The 17,741-nt window shown below is 28.8% G+C and overlaps 8 protein-coding genes across 8 annotated transcripts; 4 read left to right on the top strand and 4 right to left on the bottom strand.

The window, feature by feature from the left end:
- The first annotated feature begins 861 nt into the window (after nt 1–861).
- On the top strand, nt 862–2,353 carry T552_03191 (hypothetical protein). The gene is made up of 5 exons (XM_018371704.1): nt 862–1,468; nt 1,509–1,655; nt 1,699–1,950; nt 2,004–2,222; nt 2,271–2,353. Exons 1-5 carry the CDS (start codon nt 908–910, stop codon nt 2,310–2,312), a joined length of 1,221 nt encoding a protein of 406 aa, XP_018224497.1. The 5' UTR covers nt 862–907; the 3' UTR covers nt 2,313–2,353.
- A 512-nt stretch (nt 2,354–2,865) lies between these two features.
- T552_03190 (hypothetical protein) lies at nt 2,866–3,740 on the top strand. Its single transcript, XM_018371703.1, has 2 exons — nt 2,866–3,595; nt 3,635–3,740. The coding sequence occupies exons 1-2, from the start codon at nt 2,912–2,914 to the stop codon at nt 3,692–3,694; spliced, it is 744 nt and encodes a 247-aa protein (XP_018224496.1). The 5' UTR covers nt 2,866–2,911; the 3' UTR covers nt 3,695–3,740.
- Nucleotides 3,741–4,094: 354 nt separating this feature from the next.
- T552_03189 (hypothetical protein) lies at nt 4,095–7,218 on the top strand (the record flags this gene model as incomplete). The annotated part of the gene is made up of 14 exons (XM_018371702.1): nt 4,095–4,247; nt 4,295–4,391; nt 4,440–4,521; nt 4,579–4,622; nt 4,677–4,721; nt 4,766–4,926; nt 4,992–5,088; nt 5,139–5,216; nt 5,275–6,069; nt 6,129–6,290; nt 6,359–6,528; nt 6,579–6,730; nt 6,792–6,973; nt 7,022–7,218. 14 exons carry the CDS (start codon nt 4,095–4,097, stop codon nt 7,216–7,218), a joined length of 2,415 nt encoding a protein of 804 aa, XP_018224495.1.
- Nucleotides 7,219–7,245: 27 nt separating this feature from the next.
- On the bottom strand, nt 7,246–7,973 carry T552_03188 (hypothetical protein; the record flags this gene model as incomplete). Its single annotated transcript, XM_018371701.1, has 4 exons — nt 7,246–7,401; nt 7,452–7,798; nt 7,843–7,851; nt 7,898–7,973. 4 exons carry the CDS (start codon nt 7,971–7,973, stop codon nt 7,246–7,248), a joined length of 588 nt encoding a protein of 195 aa, XP_018224494.1.
- Nucleotides 7,974–8,204: 231 nt separating this feature from the next.
- T552_03187 (hypothetical protein) lies at nt 8,205–10,134 on the bottom strand (the record flags this gene model as incomplete). Its single annotated transcript, XM_018371700.1, has 7 exons — nt 8,205–8,373; nt 8,418–9,048; nt 9,306–9,411; nt 9,456–9,642; nt 9,855–9,941; nt 9,990–10,043; nt 10,101–10,134. 7 exons carry the CDS (start codon nt 10,132–10,134, stop codon nt 8,246–8,248), a joined length of 1,227 nt encoding a protein of 408 aa, XP_018224493.1. The 3' UTR covers nt 8,205–8,245.
- Nucleotides 10,135–10,652: 518 nt separating this feature from the next.
- On the top strand, nt 10,653–13,849 carry T552_03186 (hypothetical protein). The gene is made up of 2 exons (XM_018371699.1): nt 10,653–10,683; nt 10,735–13,849. The coding sequence occupies exon 2, from the start codon at nt 10,750–10,752 to the stop codon at nt 13,801–13,803; it is 3,054 nt and encodes a 1,017-aa protein (XP_018224492.1). The 5' UTR covers nt 10,653–10,683; nt 10,735–10,749; the 3' UTR covers nt 13,804–13,849.
- Nucleotides 13,850–13,925: 76 nt separating this feature from the next.
- On the bottom strand, nt 13,926–15,285 carry T552_03185 (hypothetical protein). Its single transcript, XM_018371698.1, has 4 exons — nt 15,224–15,285; nt 15,089–15,170; nt 14,865–15,037; nt 13,926–14,817 (listed from the first exon to the last, which is right to left on the bottom strand). The coding sequence occupies exons 1-4, from the start codon at nt 15,242–15,244 to the stop codon at nt 13,972–13,974; spliced, it is 1,122 nt and encodes a 373-aa protein (XP_018224491.1). The 5' UTR covers nt 15,245–15,285; the 3' UTR covers nt 13,926–13,971.
- A 724-nt stretch (nt 15,286–16,009) lies between these two features.
- Nucleotides 16,010–17,671, bottom strand: T552_03184 (hypothetical protein). Its single transcript, XM_018371697.1, has 6 exons — nt 17,565–17,671; nt 17,401–17,520; nt 17,249–17,349; nt 16,988–17,191; nt 16,297–16,939; nt 16,010–16,257 (listed from the first exon to the last, which is right to left on the bottom strand). The coding sequence occupies exons 1-6, from the start codon at nt 17,623–17,625 to the stop codon at nt 16,055–16,057; spliced, it is 1,332 nt and encodes a 443-aa protein (XP_018224490.1). The 5' UTR covers nt 17,626–17,671; the 3' UTR covers nt 16,010–16,054.
- Nucleotides 17,672–17,741: the final 70 nt, after the last annotated feature.

Below are 17,741 nucleotides of genomic sequence, written 5' to 3'. Positions count from 1 at the left end.
AAAAAGATATATCTAAGAAATGTTATACACTATTTCTTTTCTAAATATCTTTATATTTTATTTTTCTTGTCTTATTTTTAAAAAGAAAAGTTTGTTAACACTAAAAATTGATAGAATTGATGTTTTTCAATTAATCTCTATAAGTTTTTGTTCTTTCTAAAAATGAGCAGATATATTAAGAATACTAGTAAAAATGACATTTTTATTTAAATTCTTGTATATCATAAGAAATTAAATACAAATTATTTAAATTGGTTTAGTTTTTAATAAAATTGCATCTTTTTTTTATAATTAAAACAATTGTGATCTGATATCAAGTTTTTAATATAAATTATGATTTTTATTCATTTTCCCTTAATCATTGGGAATATTTAAAATGTTTTATATGACTATCTTTAGCTTTTATTTTTTATTTATTAAAAATTTCAATATTTACACTTATTTTTTAATTTTTACACTTATTTTTCAATTTTTACCCTTTTTTTTTGAAAAAAAACTCTTCTATCCTATTCTTTCATGCTATTCTAATGCTATAAAATCAAATTATACCCATTATTTACATCTTTTGTCAAATCTCACTAACTCAAAAATATACCTATTTTTAAATATTTACATTTATCTAGCAACATTCTACTAATTTACATATTCATTTACTCATAAATCCTTCATTTTATACATAAATTATCCATTTCTTAATTATTCATAGATAAAATAGATAACGTAGAGATCATCTTTATCAACGTCCAATATTTATAAGCAAAAAATATTATCTAAAAATTGAAAAAAAATACATATAAGAATGTTTAAAAGGAATAAATCATATATATTATTTGTCTTTATCTTAAGTTTTTGTGCTATATTCTTTTATTTGGTCTTAATATCATGGGAAAAGGCTTTTATTGCTAAAATGGAAAATGTATCATCAGACAATTTATTAAAGAAACCCTCATATTTCAGTTTGAAGCATATATTTACATTTGGTACATGCTCTTATTCCTATAAATACCGGTTTTTGAGCATGAAAAATGAATCAGAATATAAATTATCACTATATAAAGGACCTTTTAAAATTTTGAAGAGATCTATGAGGATTAGACGTTTATCAGATCATTCTAGGAATTTAGTTAAGGAATTGATTGTTTCATCAAAATATAGTAGCAATTCCTTTATGTTTTTTGAATGGGATCATGTAAATGTGGATATTCCTGATATTGAAGATAAAGAAACAGTAATTAGCATGGCAGAAATTGCTAGTAATGCTTATGTTGATGTGCCTAATACAGGGGATTGGATAGATGTAGGTGGAGGGTTAGATATTGTTGATGATGATTCATGGAATAAAACGGCGCTTCATGGACATGTTTTTATAGATGATCAAAATAAAACAGTAATTATAGCGTTAAAAGGGACAAGCCCAGAGCTTTTTGGTGTCTATGACCCTACGACTGGTATAAAGGATAAAATTAATGTAAATCCAGGATATAATGTTTAATAATTAAGAAATCTAGGATAATTTACTTTTTTCATGTTGTTGTGGGCGAGTATCATGGATATGGACGCCAGTTTGTAATTGTTTTAATGGTATTTATTCATGTGATCAACGATGTCTTGAAAAAGAGCTTCTTGATGAATCTCATTATTACATGATTGCTTTGGTATGTCTTTTTTTCTAAAAAGATATATTTATTTATGTAAAAGAATATCTTTTACAATGTTTCTAGCATCTATCCTGAAGCAAATGTGTGGATGGTAGGTCATTCTTTGGGTGGAGCTCTTTCATCATTAGTTGGTTTAACTTTTGGTCTTCCAACAGTTACTTTTGAAGCTCCAGGGGAAAAATTAGCAGCAAAACGTTTACATTTGCCTTTTCCCCCTGGACTTCCTGATGATGAATCTTATGTATGGCATTTTGGGCATACTGCAGATCCTATTTTTATGGGTACATGTAATGTAAATGAACTTGTTTTTTTTAAAATATAACATATTTAATTATTAATTTACAGGGACCTAAATCAACATGTTGGTATGGCGGATATGCAATGGAAACTCATTGTCATAGTGGTCTTTCCTGTATTTATGATATCATTGCTGATAAAGGTTGGAAAATGGCAATTGGTACACATCGAATTAAACAAGTAATTGATATTATTAAAGACTATGAAGATGTTCCAAAATGTAATGCATATCCTGATTGTGTGGATTGCCCTGGTTGGACTTTTTATGTATATTTTTTCATTTTAATAATATTATTGATAATTAAATCATTATAGGATGGTCCTTTAAGTACTCCAAGTATTAAAACTTTTGGATAATCATACACACATAATATATATACATTTATAAATACGAATACTGATGTTTTTCTTACATTTATGGGAAATATTTGAAATCATTTGTAACTTTTGTTTTCAATTTGATTTTTTTGCTAATCAATGGCATAAAGAAATTAATATACTACAGGATTCTCACTTTTTATATAAAAATTAAATACTATTGTTTCAAAAGAAGGTATATTATTATATTTTTAATTATATTAACAAATTATAGGATAATTTATTTATACAAAAAATATATTGTTTTAAAAAAAAATATAACATATTATTTCTTTAGTTTATATGGCATCTTGTGACAAGTTAGTTATTCTTTATCAACAGGTAATTCCTCATAAATCAAGTTATTCAAGACTACGATTTCGTACAATTAAGTTTGATATTTTTGATTTTGTTTTTACATATAATCAATGGATTTTTTCACTGATTAAACAAACTAATTTTTTGCATTATATGGGTCTAATGAGATATGAAAATTGATACTTTTATACATATTTTTCAAATATTTAAAAAAGAATAAAGTTAAAATTTATATCATAAAATAAGGTTAAAATTGGATTTTGTCAAGTTAAATAGGATCTATGGAGCCTGTAAAATTTATTAAAAAGGGTCGTATAAAGTCTGTAAGGAAACGTGAGGAAGATTCTGAATCAGAGGATGATACAGTTGTAAAATCTAAAAAAGTTAATTTTCAAAAAAAAAATACAGTAACAAGTACTAATATTTCTGGAAAATCATCATTAATTGAAGAATTTGAAACTTCTTCTGTTAATACTGCAGATCCTCCTATTATTGCTTCTGATCATACAAAAAATTCAAATCAAACCCTTACTCGTCCTGGTCCTGTTCAAGCAAAACATATTTTACCAACTACTTTTATTGATTATGCTCCCGATATTTGTAAAGATTACAAACAAACCGGATTTTGTGGTTTTGGTGATACTTGTAAATTTCTTCATGATCGTGAAGACTATAAGGCTGGTTGGCAACTTGATCATGAATGGGATTTACTTCAACATAAAAAAAGATCCGCTATTCTTCATGGAAATAAATACGATTCTCATACTGATGATTCTTCTTCTGAAAATGATGAGATTCCATTTGCTTGTTTTATATGTCGAAAAGAATATGTTCAACCTATAGTTACAAAATGTGGTCATTATTTTTGCGAATCCTGTGCAATACAAAGGTACAGAAAAAACCCAAATTGCATTATTTGCGGTGCTGGAACTTCTGGTATTTTTAATACTGCTAAAAAACTTCAGGTATTTCTATTTTCACTATATTTTTATAACAAATTATAGTCAAAATTGCTACAAAAACAACAACGAATAAACGAAAAACATGTTTCCTCTGATATTTAACCTTTCTACTTCTTTTTTTGCATCTTATCTTTCGATTTATCCTACTCTACTTCTTTTCCTAATTTTTCATAAATTCAAAAAAAAATATATCCAATGGATTCTTCTTATTCTATTCTACTCATTTATCTTCTTTTTCTTGTATTATTTTATCCTCCTTCACACACCTCTTATATATACCCTTTCCTGTGCTTCGAGCTGTATCGCTGACCTCCAAAAAACCAAAATTTTTGGGAGTCAGTGAAACCGCATACAACACGGAAATGAGCATGAATCATGGAGAAATAAAGAATTTTTATGCATATTTATGAAGGGGAGGAGTATATAAAGATATTGGCGTTTTTTTCCGGGTTTTTTTCGGGCATTTTTAGCTGAAATACGGTGTTTTTTAATAAAATTACGTATGGAAGAACAGGAGGGCAATATAGGAGAGAATAGAGCCCTTAAAGACGTTAAAGTTCCACAAAATGCCCGTCGGGTAAAGGTATATGAGATGCGGGGTGAAAATTGGCATGATTGTGGTACTGGATATTGTACGGGGATAATTGATAAAGAGGTCAAGGGAGCGGTTTTTAGGGGGGTTAAGATTGATTTTGTGCGTAGACAGATGGGTATTTTGTGGTAAAATCAGAGGCGGATGAAGAACAGGTGTTATTAAAGAGTAAAATTATGCGAGAGGACTTGTATCAGATACAGCAGAGTAAATAGATTAAAAAAGGGTTAATATGTGATATTGAGAGGGTAATAGAGACGTTGATCGTTTGGCAAGAATTAGATGGGACGGATATTGCGTTAAGCTTTCAAGAAGCAGAAGGATGTGATGAAATTTGGTAATTTTGTTTTTTTTTTATTTTTTTTGGGAAAAAATTGACTTTTTAATGCATTAGGAACTTTTTAAACGATGTTAGAAAAGCACTTAGTCTTGCATATGGTTTTTCCTCATTTTTATTTATTATTTTTACGATTTTTTTTCTAAATATGATAGAAGTTTTAAAACCGACGAGTACAGAATCGTTAAATGATCAAGTGGGTAAGAATTTTGTTTTGTTTTTTTTTTTTTTCTTATTTTATAAGATGAATTTTTTTCTGATGATGTAGTTGAACAAAATGCATCGAGTCCTATACATTTACCCGTTCCTGAACTACGTAATCTTGCTGAAATTGAGGCGTTAATTTTAAAAGCGAATCAAACAGTTTTGGGGAAAGAAAATTTGGCAAAATTTGTTTTGAATGAAGTATACGCTAATTCATAATAAAACCTTTTTTTTTTTTTTCACCTTTTTCTTAATATTTATCATAGAATTATATAATGCAGCTCGTTTTGCTTCTGGATGTTTGTGAGGATTTGGAGATTTTGAATGACTTACATCTATTATGTTCTATTATGAAAAATATAAGTTCGTATACCTTATTGGTTATAATGTTTATTCGTTTAAGGATAAACTAGTATTGATTGATGATGCTGCTGTTATTGAATACATTTTGAGAGATGATATTATTTTGGGTGTTGTAGGTATTCTTGAATGTGAGTCTCTATTTGTTAATGATAAAATGAATTGAATTTTCTCATTTTTAACGTATAGATGATCCTGATTTTAGTAATCATAAGGCGAATTATCGCGAATACTTGTCTGATGCATCGAAATTTAAACAAGTCGTAGATATTAAAAATCCTGAGATACGAAATAAAATTCATCAAACCTTTCGTTTACAATATTTAAAAGATGTAGTCCTTGCTAGGATTATTGATGATTTAACATTTTCTATCCTTAATACACTTATATTCTTTAATCAAGTAGATATTATACAACATATTCAACATAATAATGAATTTCTTGAAGAACTTTTTGGGCTTTTTAAAGATGATTCCATTGAGCTAAGCCGTAAGCTGGATGCCGTTGTTTTTATTCAACAAGTTTGTAATGTTGCGAAAACGCTTCAAAACCCTTCGCGTGTATCGTTGTATACAACGTTTGTAGAAAATGGTTTATTCGATGTCGTTCTTTTTGCACTTTGTTCTCAACCTTTGATATGTATAGCTGGAGCCGAAATATTGATGGCCATTATCGAGCATGATCCTGGGTATTTACGATCTTTCATTTTAAATCAGATTGATAAGGATAATGATAAATCACTTTTAAACGTTTTAATTAACTTACTTCATGATGAAACTGATCTTGGCATTAAAGCTCAAATCTTTGAAGCTATTAGAATTTTGATGGACCCTAGTTCTGTTTCTTCTAATACAGTTTTGAAATTAAACGAGTCTACACAAAAATCTAATGATTCAGATACTGATAAATTTTTACAGTTATTTTATGATAAATCTGCCAAGCTCTTATTTAAACCTATTTCAAATCTAGATTCATCAATAAAAGGTATCTATTATTGATTTATTAAAGGATTCTTGATCATTTTAAACTCATTTTTCTCTTAGAATTCAACTTGATATCATCTGCATTATTGGTGCATTTATGTGAACTCTTATGTTTTTTTGTTAAAGTGCACTCGTTTCGTAGCAAGTTTTTCATTTTATCATCTAATATTTCGTGCAAGATAGCTTTTTTATTTACATTTCCTCAAAAATATATACGTCTTGGTAAGTGTTAAAATTCGATTTATATATATATATATCATATTATTACAATATTTATTAATATTTTTAAGCATCATTACGATATTTTAGGACCTGCATTGGTCTTAATGATGAATTTTATAGTCGTCATTTTATTAAAAATAATTTATTTAGTTATGTTCTTACGGTTTATATGGAGACCAATCGTTATGATAATCTTTTAAGTTCTGCTTGTCTTGAGTTTTTTGATGTTATAAGAAAAGTATACAATTATCATCTTTTAATTTTAAATTTCTAAATATATTTATTTAGGAGAATATGAAAAGTATTGTTAATCATTTGATTGAAAGTAATTATGATAAAATTAAAAGTTTGAATGATATTCCTGTTTTTGATCAACTTATTAAAAAATATGAACAATACCATGATAAATCATATGAATTGGAAAGTGTTAAAAATGAAGAGTAAGTCCATTCATTCATTCATTCATTCATTCTATTTCATTCGTACTAATTATTTTTCAAGTACTAAACATACTCCTGGTCGATGGGCAGAAACAGAAACACTTGATATTGAAGAAGAGAATTATTTTAATACATCTGATGACGATGATAATGTTGATTTAGAAAAGGGTGAAACTTCCATAATGAAGAAACTTGTAGATTATCCTGACGATGATATTGAAGTATATGAGAAGACAGATTTAAGTATTAACATTTATAATCTTTAATATGTTATATTAAAATATTAAATAGATATCTATTATGATAAAAGTATGGATTCTTCGATTTCTTTTGATAAAATAACTGAGAAACGTTATCGAGATGATGATGATTTTGAACTATTAACTCGTGTAAAACGAAATTCTACCTCTGATATAAAGTCTACATCTCAATCTAGTCCAAAAAAAATTTCTATTTCTATTGGAAATTTAGGAAAGACAAATTGTTAATATTTATAAATAATAATAATAATATAATTATTGAGAAAATAAATCATATGCTTCATCATCTGATATGAATGTTTCATTTATATTTTCATTTATATTTTCATTTATATGTTCTTTTTTTTTTTGACATTCTAGTTCCAACGTTTCTTCTTTTTTTAAGCTCGTACATGAAGGGTTAACGGGTTGCTAATAATACCAAAGGGTTAGATGATTAGTTTACCCTTTTTCTTTTTTACCTTTTGAGTTTTTGTTTTTGTCTTTGTCTTTTTTGTAAGGGTATACAAAGTATTAATAGAAGGCAAGTCATGTTGAGTTTGTTCTTTTAAACACTTTTTTAAGTTTCGTATTTTTAACGGTTTTTCCGTTTCTTTTATTCTTCGTTTTTGATGACGTACATACAAAGATGATATATCGGAATAAATAGCTTCTAAAGCATCTTCAATTATAACTAAATGGTTATCAAATTCTATCTCATCTCCAGACGTAATATGTTGTTTTGAAATAAATAGATCATCTACTAATACATTGGCTTCATCATAAAGCATTGCACGAAAATTAAATGTATGAAAATGAAGTATGCCATCTCGAAAATGATTAGGTTTATAATTTTAATAAAATATAGTTTACCATGCCATCCTATATATAAATGTTAATACAATAAATAAGTTCCATAGATTCTTACGTTTTCTTACTTGATGCTTATTAGCTGTCCATAAGCATTTAAATCTATCCACCTTAGCTAATGATGTTTGTTCCATGTGTTGTTAGTGTAGTGGTTGTCATAACAATAATTGCTATAGTAACTTAAGTATATGTTATACCCTAGTGATTATCTTAATGAAATAATTCACTCTTAATGTATGGAAAAAGAACTTCACAAGCTCGAAAAAATAGTATTAACCCGGAGAAAATGTCAAATATGTTGAAGAAAGAAGATGAACATGTTATATATGTTGAATAAAATACCACGGCAAAAAAATGAAAAAATAGAAGCCATGGTTGATGATTAATTCTGTGTTAAAAAGGTAAATTATGATTGATAGAAAAATAAGGAATTTAGAACAAACCCGGACAATAAACTAATTGGACCACTAATAGCAATACCACCTAATTGAAAATATTTAAAACAACCTTTCTGTAGAATATTTAAATATATATCTGAAAAGATTAATAATAAGAATTAAGAATTAAATTGATATTACCAGTAGGAGAAAAGAGGAAATAAAGTATTTGCGCAAGGATGTTAATGACAGCACTAAATTTTTTGCGTTTCCAATGAAAGATAAACATTTTGTGTAAAACAAGATCAGTGTCTTGAAAAGATGGAACAGAAGATGGTGATAAAAGATCTGAAAGTAAAACAGCATCATTTAAAGCAACTGTCATTCCTCCACCTGTTAATGGATGTCTCATATTCATAGCATCTCCAAGTATAATTAATCCAGGTTTTGTATTTAAGGAAGGTGGAAGGAAACAATTAGGCATAGACCGAATCTTTTGATTATCAAGTGCATCGATAAATGATGATTGAATATTTTTTGGTAGAATCGGTGTAATTACTTCTTTAAGGTATTTTTTAAGTTCTCCTGTAGTGTTTGATGGAAGTTTGCCTGGAAGATCTATCAAAATTCGTGTGTGATGTGTCGATAATTGATACATCAAGATAGGTGAACGATTACTAAGAATAACGTGACCATAAAAAGGCATAGGAAGTGTAACATTTTCGAGTATTAATCCAACAAAGTTTGATTTAATAATGACAGGTTTAGATATAAATTGTTTTCGAAATTTTGAGAAACAACCATCTGCAATGACAACTAAAGGTGCAAAATACTAATGAATATGTAAGAAAAAAAAAAAAGAAAAGAAAAGAAATGTATAAAGATGATATAATTAGAGAAAAGTCGATATAATTACGAGTTCAAAATTACTATTAAGTTTATCATCTATTTAAAGAATATATAAACTTAAATAAGGGTTTAAAAAATAAATCATTAATTCATGATTCTATAAAATATTGTAAACCCCTCACTCATTCTCTCTCTCTCTATTATATCCCTTGTATCTCTCAATATCTTTTTTTAACTTACATGTTCATATTGTTGTGTAGCTTTAATAAAAGCTTTCACACCTAAAACTTGTTGTGTTAATGGATTCTCAATCACATCAAGTACTGTTGATTCAATCATTGTCACACTATATCTTTTTATAGCAATAATATAAATTATACCCTTTTTTACCTTTCATTTGCAACTGCATGTTGTCTCAATTTCATAACAAAACGTCCATGATGAAATGAACGTCCTTGATATGATATATGTTTATGATATGACGATTTTTTATTTACATACGGAATATTGACAGATTCATTATTCCAAAGAAGTTGATATCCTTTGACATGAATTGCATCAATTCCTTCTACTGCATCTGTTTTTTTTCCATTAAAAAGAGTAAAAATTATATAATAAATCATAGCATAGAAAAAGTTTATATATGAAATCAATTTAATCTTTTGTTCAGATTAAAAAATACACATCAATATATTTCTTATTTCATAATTCTTTCTTTTAGATAAAGAAATACTTCTTTTTCATATTATAAACCCTTTTTCTGGATTTTTTTTATCTAATGATATATACCTTCGATTCCTAATGCTTCCAGCGCCTTTATACCTCCTGGTTGAAGAAGTTCTCCTACAATTCTATCCGGTTCTGATACATTTCGTTCTATATTATAATTAAACAATATATAAAACCTCTTTTCTTCTTCTCCACCAAGTAAAAGAGTTTTTCGCTTTTGTCGACCAAAAACGGTAGCTAATGATGCTCCTAAAACACCTTATCCTTTCTATCAATCTATTTCCTCATTTCCTATATAAAAAAGACCTGCTCCAACAATAATACAGTCCCATTCATGCATATTCCAAAATAACCCTTCATACCCCCAAAAAATACCTTGTTTTTGACGGTTTTTTGTTCTGAAAAAAGGTATACCCCTTAATATTACCCGTTATTTCAATATTTCTCTGAAATATCTTCTCAAATTATATTAAATACGTCTAATACTATATTTTTATTAGAAATATGCTTAATTTCACTCTTATTCCTCTCTTTTACCTTAATTTACCTATTAACCCCGCCTTACTGCAAAAAATAATAAATACGAACCTTTAAAACCGGGGGAGGACAGGTATTTATAGAAAAAAGCCAAAAAAAAGCAAATAAAAAATATTGTGTGGTTGGAGAGTTCTAGAAGGTTTTGTCGAGGCGAGCGAGAGAGGGTTGTAAAGGTATGCATATATAACGGGGAACAGCGCATACAATTCAAGTTATCGACGCATATAATATGCTAAGATCATCATAGAAGTCTTTAAAGGATCCATTTTGAATGTTTTTTGGTATTTTTTTGTTGGGGATTTTAATCCTTATATAAATGAATAAAAAGGCATGTTTGTCGGCTTTTTCCAAGGTATTTCGGTATAATCTACCGGGAATATGGTTTCTTATGTTTTTTTTCTAGCTAAAACCCATATGTATGCGCCTTAGTTGTGTCTGGACAGATTTGAGTCTTGGACCGGATATATATGTATCATTGGAGGCATTATATAAGACGTTATCATCATTTTCGTCGGAGGAACCGCTTGGAAGTAATATATCGGACTATGTTTTTCTTCCACTGTCACATTTATGGCGTGGATATAGAGATCTAGATGATCGTCATAAAGAAGGGCTTTTAAAGTGTACAAATGAGTTGATTCGTGTGGGATGGGGTTTAGAGATGTCGGATGCCCTGTTTAAGCAGTTGTGTGTGCTTTTGACGGGGTTTATTAGGCCAGTATCAGGTGTAAAAAGGGATATTCCAGAAGATGTATGTTTAGAAGGGCTAAAAGGGCTTTGTATGTTATTTAGATGCAAGATAGAGCGTCAGAAATGCCTAGGAAATGATAAGGAAGGATTGGATGAGGGTTTAGTAGCGATAATTGGGTATATAATAACGGTATTACTTGAAATCTATGAAAAAACAGTATGGAATAGGCTACAGTATAAATGTATACAAGTATTACAGGTATTTTTGTTTGAGATAGTTGAGGACAAAAAGGTTTTGCGTCGTTTTTTGCCGGGAATTATGTCTTGTATATGTCAATTGGTGGTAAATGGCAAAATAAAGCATAGCAGGGCTATAATTGGATCAATTGTATTATCTAGAAGACTTTTAGAGACATGTTTTGCAGATGATAGTTTACAAATCGTAGATAATGTGGAAGTAGAGGGGATGGAAGAGAAAAAAGGATTAGATCATGTTTTTAGCATGTTAAATGTAGAATCAAATGTATTAGAGGTAAATAAGGAAGATTCTAAGGGATTGGATGTTAGATCAGAAGGGAAAGTATCTGTTGGTTCACAAGAATGGTTAGTTAATACTCGTGAACGGGTTTATTCAGTGTGCAATATTCTTTTGAGTTTAAAAGCTCATTCTAATAAACAAGTACGGAAAGAAATATTGGAATTTTCAATTGGGCTTTTTAATACATGTTTTAAAATGCTTTGTAATTGTATTCAGCTTTTACTTTCAACAATTTTATTTTTAGCTGGTGATTTGGAAGAAAGTATACAAAATATCTCTGTTAAGTTTTTATTTCAGCTTGAAGAGCAAAGATATTCTGAACAAGAGCTTGAGGATGTTATTAATATACTTTTAAAAGAGTATCTTGATGCTTGGCCGGGATTAAAGTTACATAATGATGAAGATGCTAAACGACATCATTTAGTAGCAATGATGCATATTTTTTCTTTTCTATCTAAAAAACATTTGGGATCAGGATTTGTTTTTGATTTTCTTATTGATAGAATCTCTGATTCTCTTCATTTTGCTACAGATACTAAAATATTAAGGAAAACAGATTTGATTCAGCCATTTTTTCATTTTAATACACAAGATCTATCAGATAATCATGTGTATTCAGGTTTAAAATTTCCTATGTTTAGGTTTGAAAGTATTGAGAGTGATTTAACATGTTTTGCATTAGAAAATCTATTTTCAAACTTTGGAAAATATTCTACTGTTGAATTTTTTAATTCTCTTCTTTATAAAATAAAGATATCAACATCTGAACCACGTACAAATGTTTTAAGATGGATTTTTCTATGTAATTTACGACATATGATTCATAATTCTTCTCTTCAACATGATCAAAATATAAATATTAATATGGAATCTATATATACGAATATATATCCTGATTCATTAAATTATATATCAGAATTTTCATCTTATATGTATGATGAAGCTATAGATTGGAATATTTCTCAAGATAAAGTTGTTCATATATGTTTGGATTTAGAAATTATATCTTTGATTGCTAAAAAACTTGGAAGACCGTTTAGAAATGAATTTGTTGATTGTTTATATCCTATTGTTGGTCTATTAGGAAGCCATTGTGAACCTATAATTCGACATGCACGTATATGTTTAAATAATTTGACTGTATATTGTGAATATGATTCAATTCAGGATTTATTAATAGGAAATGTTGATTATTTAATTAATGCAATTAATTTAAAGCTAAATACGTTTGATGTTTTTCCTACTGGACCTGCTGTTTTGATTATTCTTTTGCGTTTGGTTGGTTTTACTATGGTACCTTACTTGGAAGATGTTGTTGATTCTGTATTTGCTATTTTAGACAATTACCATGGATATTCTAATATTGTTTCTGTATTTTTTTCATTTCTAAATGAAGTAGTTCGAATCAATGGGATTGTTGAAAGGCCTAAGATTTCTCAAGTAGTATATCAAGATGATATTCATAGTACAGGTCCATGTTCAAAAGTTATACAAATTGTTACTAAAATTCGTTCTTTATATCATAGAAATACAACAGAAATAATGGAAACCTCATTTGATTCATTAAATTATTCTACTTCTTCAGAAAATCTATCAAATGATATGAATAAAGTAACTCTTAAAATTATTCAAAAAATTTCAAATAAATCTCAAATGTTTCTCAATCATCAATCACCAAATATTCGTAATGAATTGTTAAAGATGCTTTCTGTTTCAATACCTTTTTTGGCGTCAGATGAAAGAAGTTTTTTACCATTTATTAATGATATTTGGCCTTTAATTATTGGCCAATTGAATCTAAATGAAATGACATCAATAATTCTATCATCTTTGAATGTTATTGCATTATTATGTGTTTACGCTAAGGATTTTATGACTTCAAGACTTTCTAAACATGGGATAAAGATTTTATGTAATCTTTTAAATGAAAGTTGTCAACAAGATATACACAGAATTGTTAATAGATTTTCAAGATCAGTAAATATTCAGAATGGTATTTTTGCAGTATTTAATTCTGTTATTGAAAATGTTAAATTACCAGATAAATGTATAGATAAGATAATTGAATCTGTAATATCTTTTTTGGGGAAAACAAGTAAAGAATTGGAAATAGAAGCATTGAAAATAACATTAGAAAAAAAGTATCCGGATAAGCTTTGGTTATCAATGCTTTCTTTTGCTGATTTTAGAGCAAATATACCTGTATCAGTGGATAATCTTTTATTTCCTGATATTGTTTTATGAGTGAGTTATTAGATGTAGGAAAAGAAGCCAATGATTAGGCATTTCATTAGAATGTAAACTAAGTGAATATGAAAAAAAAATTAAAAAAAATAAATCATAGATAATTATCATTTGTTAACAAAAAGAAGAAGTTGAAGCATTAAAAGATGATAAGAGAATATAAATACATTATTTCGATTCTTCTGATTCTGAACCACTATCATCAGCTTCTTCTAACCATCGAAGAAATGGTTCAGCAACTTTCTTGATTTTCTTGTCTATATTTTTATCTACATAACGTTTGCTAATTTTACCCGCCCATTTTTTAATTACTTCCTCGGATAGAATATCGCTCTGATAATATTGCATAAGAATCTTAGGAATAAGAGGAAGAAGTTCCGTATGGTTTATAGCGATAAATCGTTCTGTTCCTCCAAGAAGTGATTTTTCATGTTTTTCCTGTCCTTTAATAATTTTTCGGAAAAGACTTGCTCTATTTTTGATTTGAACAAGGATACGTTCATCAAATACTGTTTGAGCAAGAACTGCGACTGTTTTATGCTTACTCTCAATCTTTAATTCCTGAGCTTTCCTATATATTTCGATATTTGATGCTGAAAAGTTTTCTGATACCCATGTTCCAAATTCTTCATATGGATTACTTTCATCTGGATCATCCTCCTCATCATCATAAAGAATAAGGTTTGCCTTAACATTTTCTTCCAATTCATGCATACGTGCTTTTACCGCTGCTTCACTCGTATCCATTGTCCAATAATCATCAATTTGATGTTCTTCTGAATGTGATTGTTCCGAAGCTGTTATTGTATGTATAAAGTTATCATTAAATTCCACTTCTTTCTCAATATTTACATGTTCCGATGATGTATCATTTTTAACTTTGTTCTTCTTACTTTTACTGTTTTTAGGAGGATTTTTTAATATAACGCTTGCAAGTTTCGTATTCTGTGGTACATCACTTTGTCGCCCACATGCTTTACAATCCCTAACAATCTTGTCGTTCTTCAAAATGATCTACCATGAATTAAATCACTTATTCTCCTATTTATATCATAAAATACAATATCTGTTTCCGGATTTTTGCATGATTTACATAACACATATCTTTGAATAAAAACGTCAAGTAAATCTTGAAGTCGCTCTGCATCATGAGCTCCGTTTACAATATATCTATCTGCATCCGTATTCGTAGTCGTCTGTGCTCCTAATTCAAATCCAAAAAACTTTGTTACATCTATCATTATATATCAATTTCGTTTTTTATATATAAAAATTATAAAAATACATAAAGGTGAGCGACTTAGTGCCCTTGCAATCTCTGACATATTGGGGATCACCGTTTTAATGCCATTTCCTCTGCCCTCAATCTATTTAATCATTTTTAACCCTTCATATACACCTTTAAAAAAAATTTTTATACTTTGGACTGTAGACGCGGCATTTTGTACCGGTAAAAAGTATCGTTGACATCTCTACGTATATCTAACTCGTTTAAATATCTTTTTATCCATTGATCTCTTCTTACTGATCGTCTAACCCTTTATTAATACTTTTTTCATTTTATCTCATAAACTCACCGTCATTTGAGCAAAGAAAGTACTTCAAAAACAATTATTACACATATATTTGCGTATCCTCATGCAATTAGCGTTAAAAATCCTATTCATATGCCCTGATAAAGCTATAAATGTCCAATCAATCTGAAAAACTTGTTTATCGCAAAAATAGTCGTTTTTTGACCGTTTTTTTCGGGAAAAAAACATCAACCACTATTAATCCTTTGCAGAATATCGTTTTTCACTATAAAATTTTAAGAAAATGCCTTTTTTTACCCTTTTTTTACCTTTAAAAAGCGATGACCATAGCCTGGTTGTTAGCTGTTTGGTCGATGAGGTTAGAAGGTCCGCGAAGCGGGTTTAATAAGGAGGTTAGGGTTGGCGCGAGGGTTAGGTTGGCGTTAGGGGTTAGGGCTACGTGTTAGGGTTATAGAATGAAGGGTTGGGTTAAGGGTTGGTTAGGGTTATAAGATGGACGTGGGGTTAGGGTTGTAATGTAGAGGGTTCAGGGTTGGGGTTAGGTTAAACGGGATCAGGGTTAGGCGCTAGGGTTACACGCTTCGGGTTAGGGTTGCTCTTCCCCTTCAGCTTATCAGTCAGAGATAAGAATTATATTTAAATAAATTGAGATTAAACATATTTAATAGAAATTTTAATAGAAACTTTAATAAAAACCTTATTTTAATAAAAACTTTTTAATATTGAAAATTATTTGGTACCCCATTAGCTGGTTTTAATGTAGAAACAAATGTTCCTACTATACGACTCCATGGTATTTCTCCTCGAAGAATTCGATAAATTGTTTGATATGTTGAAAGATCACTATAATATAATCCTGAAAATGGATCTTTATATTTTGCAATTCTTCCTGTAATTAAACAAAAATTTTTTTTTGGTTCTTTTTATGTTAGATATATAAAAAAGTATAAATACATACGAATACATGGTTCTGTATGTGAAAATAGAATATTTTTTTGTTTATTTAAATCAAAAGGCTCAGAAAAGCCTTCTAATATAATATAATTGCGTGATATATGTTTCTGAGAGTTTTTAGTTGGAATTGTTGCCATTTTATTGTATATTTTTTTAGATGGTTTGTCATTAGTATGAATAGAAATTGAATTCTCATTATTTTCCTGTAAAGATATAGAATCTTTAATTATATCTTCATTACTAATGATTTCTTTATTGTTTTTTGTCATATTTCCCTCTAAAATCTTTGAATTATCTTTTGATAGATCTAATAATTGATTATTTGAATCATTATCATTTTCAATGGTTTTTTCTGTATTTTCTTCATTTGTACAAATATACTTGCCTTGATTTACTTCTTCTTCCTTAGAAAATACCTTCTCATCCATGCATTGTTCAATACTTTTTGATAAAAACCGAATAAATGGACTTGTTAGTGGTTTATTCGTTTTTAACAAACTTCTAGCATTCCTTTTTCTTTCCTCTTCAACCTTAATCAACTTCTGAAGCAATTCCTTGTTCTTTTCCTCTGTAATTTTGGCTTCTGCAATACGTTCCTCTTGTGTCATCTGTTTTTCCTTCATTTTTCCATAGGAATTCTGTTTAAACTACTTTTATTCAATAAAAACCTCTTATATCCCTTTAGAAAATTCTACCCTTCTTTTACTAGACTCTTTTAACCTATGATCAATCATATTTTTGTTCTCAATTGCATGAGCACGTAAACTATGACGAATAGACTCCGGATGTACTACACTAATCCCTTTTTTCTCGGATTTTTTTACTTCCTCACTCTTCTTAACCCTCTTAGGTTCTATTCTTCTCTTAAAAAACGCTTCTGGCGGCTTTCTTTTCTTGGTCTTTGCTTAATTTATTAGTTATCCTTCTTTTTTTCATTATTCCTCCTAAAAACATGCCTTTTTTTCCATTCTTTCAATTTCCCTATCTTCTCCCCCATCTGAACTATCATTAGACTCCTCTTCATCCGATTCTGATATCTCAATATCCTGCAATTGATCTTTATATATATCTTGTTAAAATTATTCAAAAAAAAACCGGGAAAATTCACTTTTTTCCCCTTCAAAATCATCATCCTGTTCATCCGTAACATCAAATATAGATTCCGCTACAAATTCTTCATCAAGAAGCGCTTGAAGACGGTTCCCCGCCGTTATTCTCTTTTCTCTTCCTACATTGCCTATTTTCAAATGGAAAAAAAAATAAAAAAGATACCCTTTGCAAGCCCTTCTATTGACTCCATTGATTCTATAGATTCTCCTTCTGAACTCCCCATTTTTACCAATTTTTTTTACTATATTTCTTCTGAGCTCATCTACCTCGCTTCTTTTACCTAAAATTTTTTGACCTTCATGAAATTCCTAAATTTAGGCTGAAAAAGCGGTTTAAAAG

The sequence above is a fragment of the Pneumocystis carinii genome, assembly GCF_001477545.1.
Source record: "Pneumocystis carinii B80 chromosome Unknown supercont1.15, whole genome shotgun sequence".
In the NCBI taxonomy this organism is placed as follows: Eukaryota; Fungi; Ascomycota; class Pneumocystomycetes; order Pneumocystales; family Pneumocystaceae; genus Pneumocystis; species Pneumocystis carinii.
Note: the sequence above shows the minus strand (reverse complement) of the source record. Positions and strands in the feature narration are given on the sequence as shown.

Coding starts and splice junctions, on each gene's coding strand:
- T552_03185 (XM_018371698.1), bottom strand. CDS start 15,244: ATGCCGCGTCTACAGTCCAAA. Junction 15,171..15,223: donor TGCCGCGTCTACAGTCCAAA/GTATAAAAATTT, acceptor ATGATTAAATAG/ATTGAGGGCAGAGGAAATGG. Junction 15,038..15,088: donor ACTAAGTCGCTCACCTTTAT/GTATTTTTATAA, acceptor ATATAATGATAG/ATGTAACAAAGTTTTTTGGA.
- T552_03186 (XM_018371699.1), top strand. CDS start 10,750: ATGCGCCTTAGTTGTGTCTGGACAGATTTGAGTCTTGGACCGGATATA.
- T552_03184 (XM_018371697.1), bottom strand. CDS start 17,625: ATGGGGAGTTCAGAAGGAGAATCTATAGAATCAATGGAGTCAATAGAA. Junction 17,521..17,564: donor AATAGAAGGGCTTGCAAAGG/GTATCTTTTTTA, acceptor TAGGCAATGTAG/GAAGAGAAAAGAGAATAACG. Junction 16,940..16,987: donor AAGAGTCTAGTAAAAGAAGG/GTAGAATTTTCT, acceptor GAATAAAAGTAG/TTTAAACAGAATTCCTATGG.
- T552_03191 (XM_018371704.1), top strand. CDS start 908: ATGGAAAATGTATCATCAGACAATTTATTAAAGAAACCCTCATATTTC. Junction 1,656..1,698: donor ATTATTACATGATTGCTTTG/GTATGTCTTTTT, acceptor TTTATGTAAAAG/AATATCTTTTACAATGTTTC. Junction 1,951..2,003: donor TTTTTATGGGTACATGTAAT/GTAAATGAACTT, acceptor ATTAATTTACAG/GGACCTAAATCAACATGTTG.
- T552_03190 (XM_018371703.1), top strand. CDS start 2,912: ATGGAGCCTGTAAAATTTATTAAAAAGGGTCGTATAAAGTCTGTAAGG. Junction 3,596..3,634: donor ATACTGCTAAAAAACTTCAG/GTATTTCTATTT, acceptor AACAAATTATAG/TCAAAATTGCTACAAAAACA.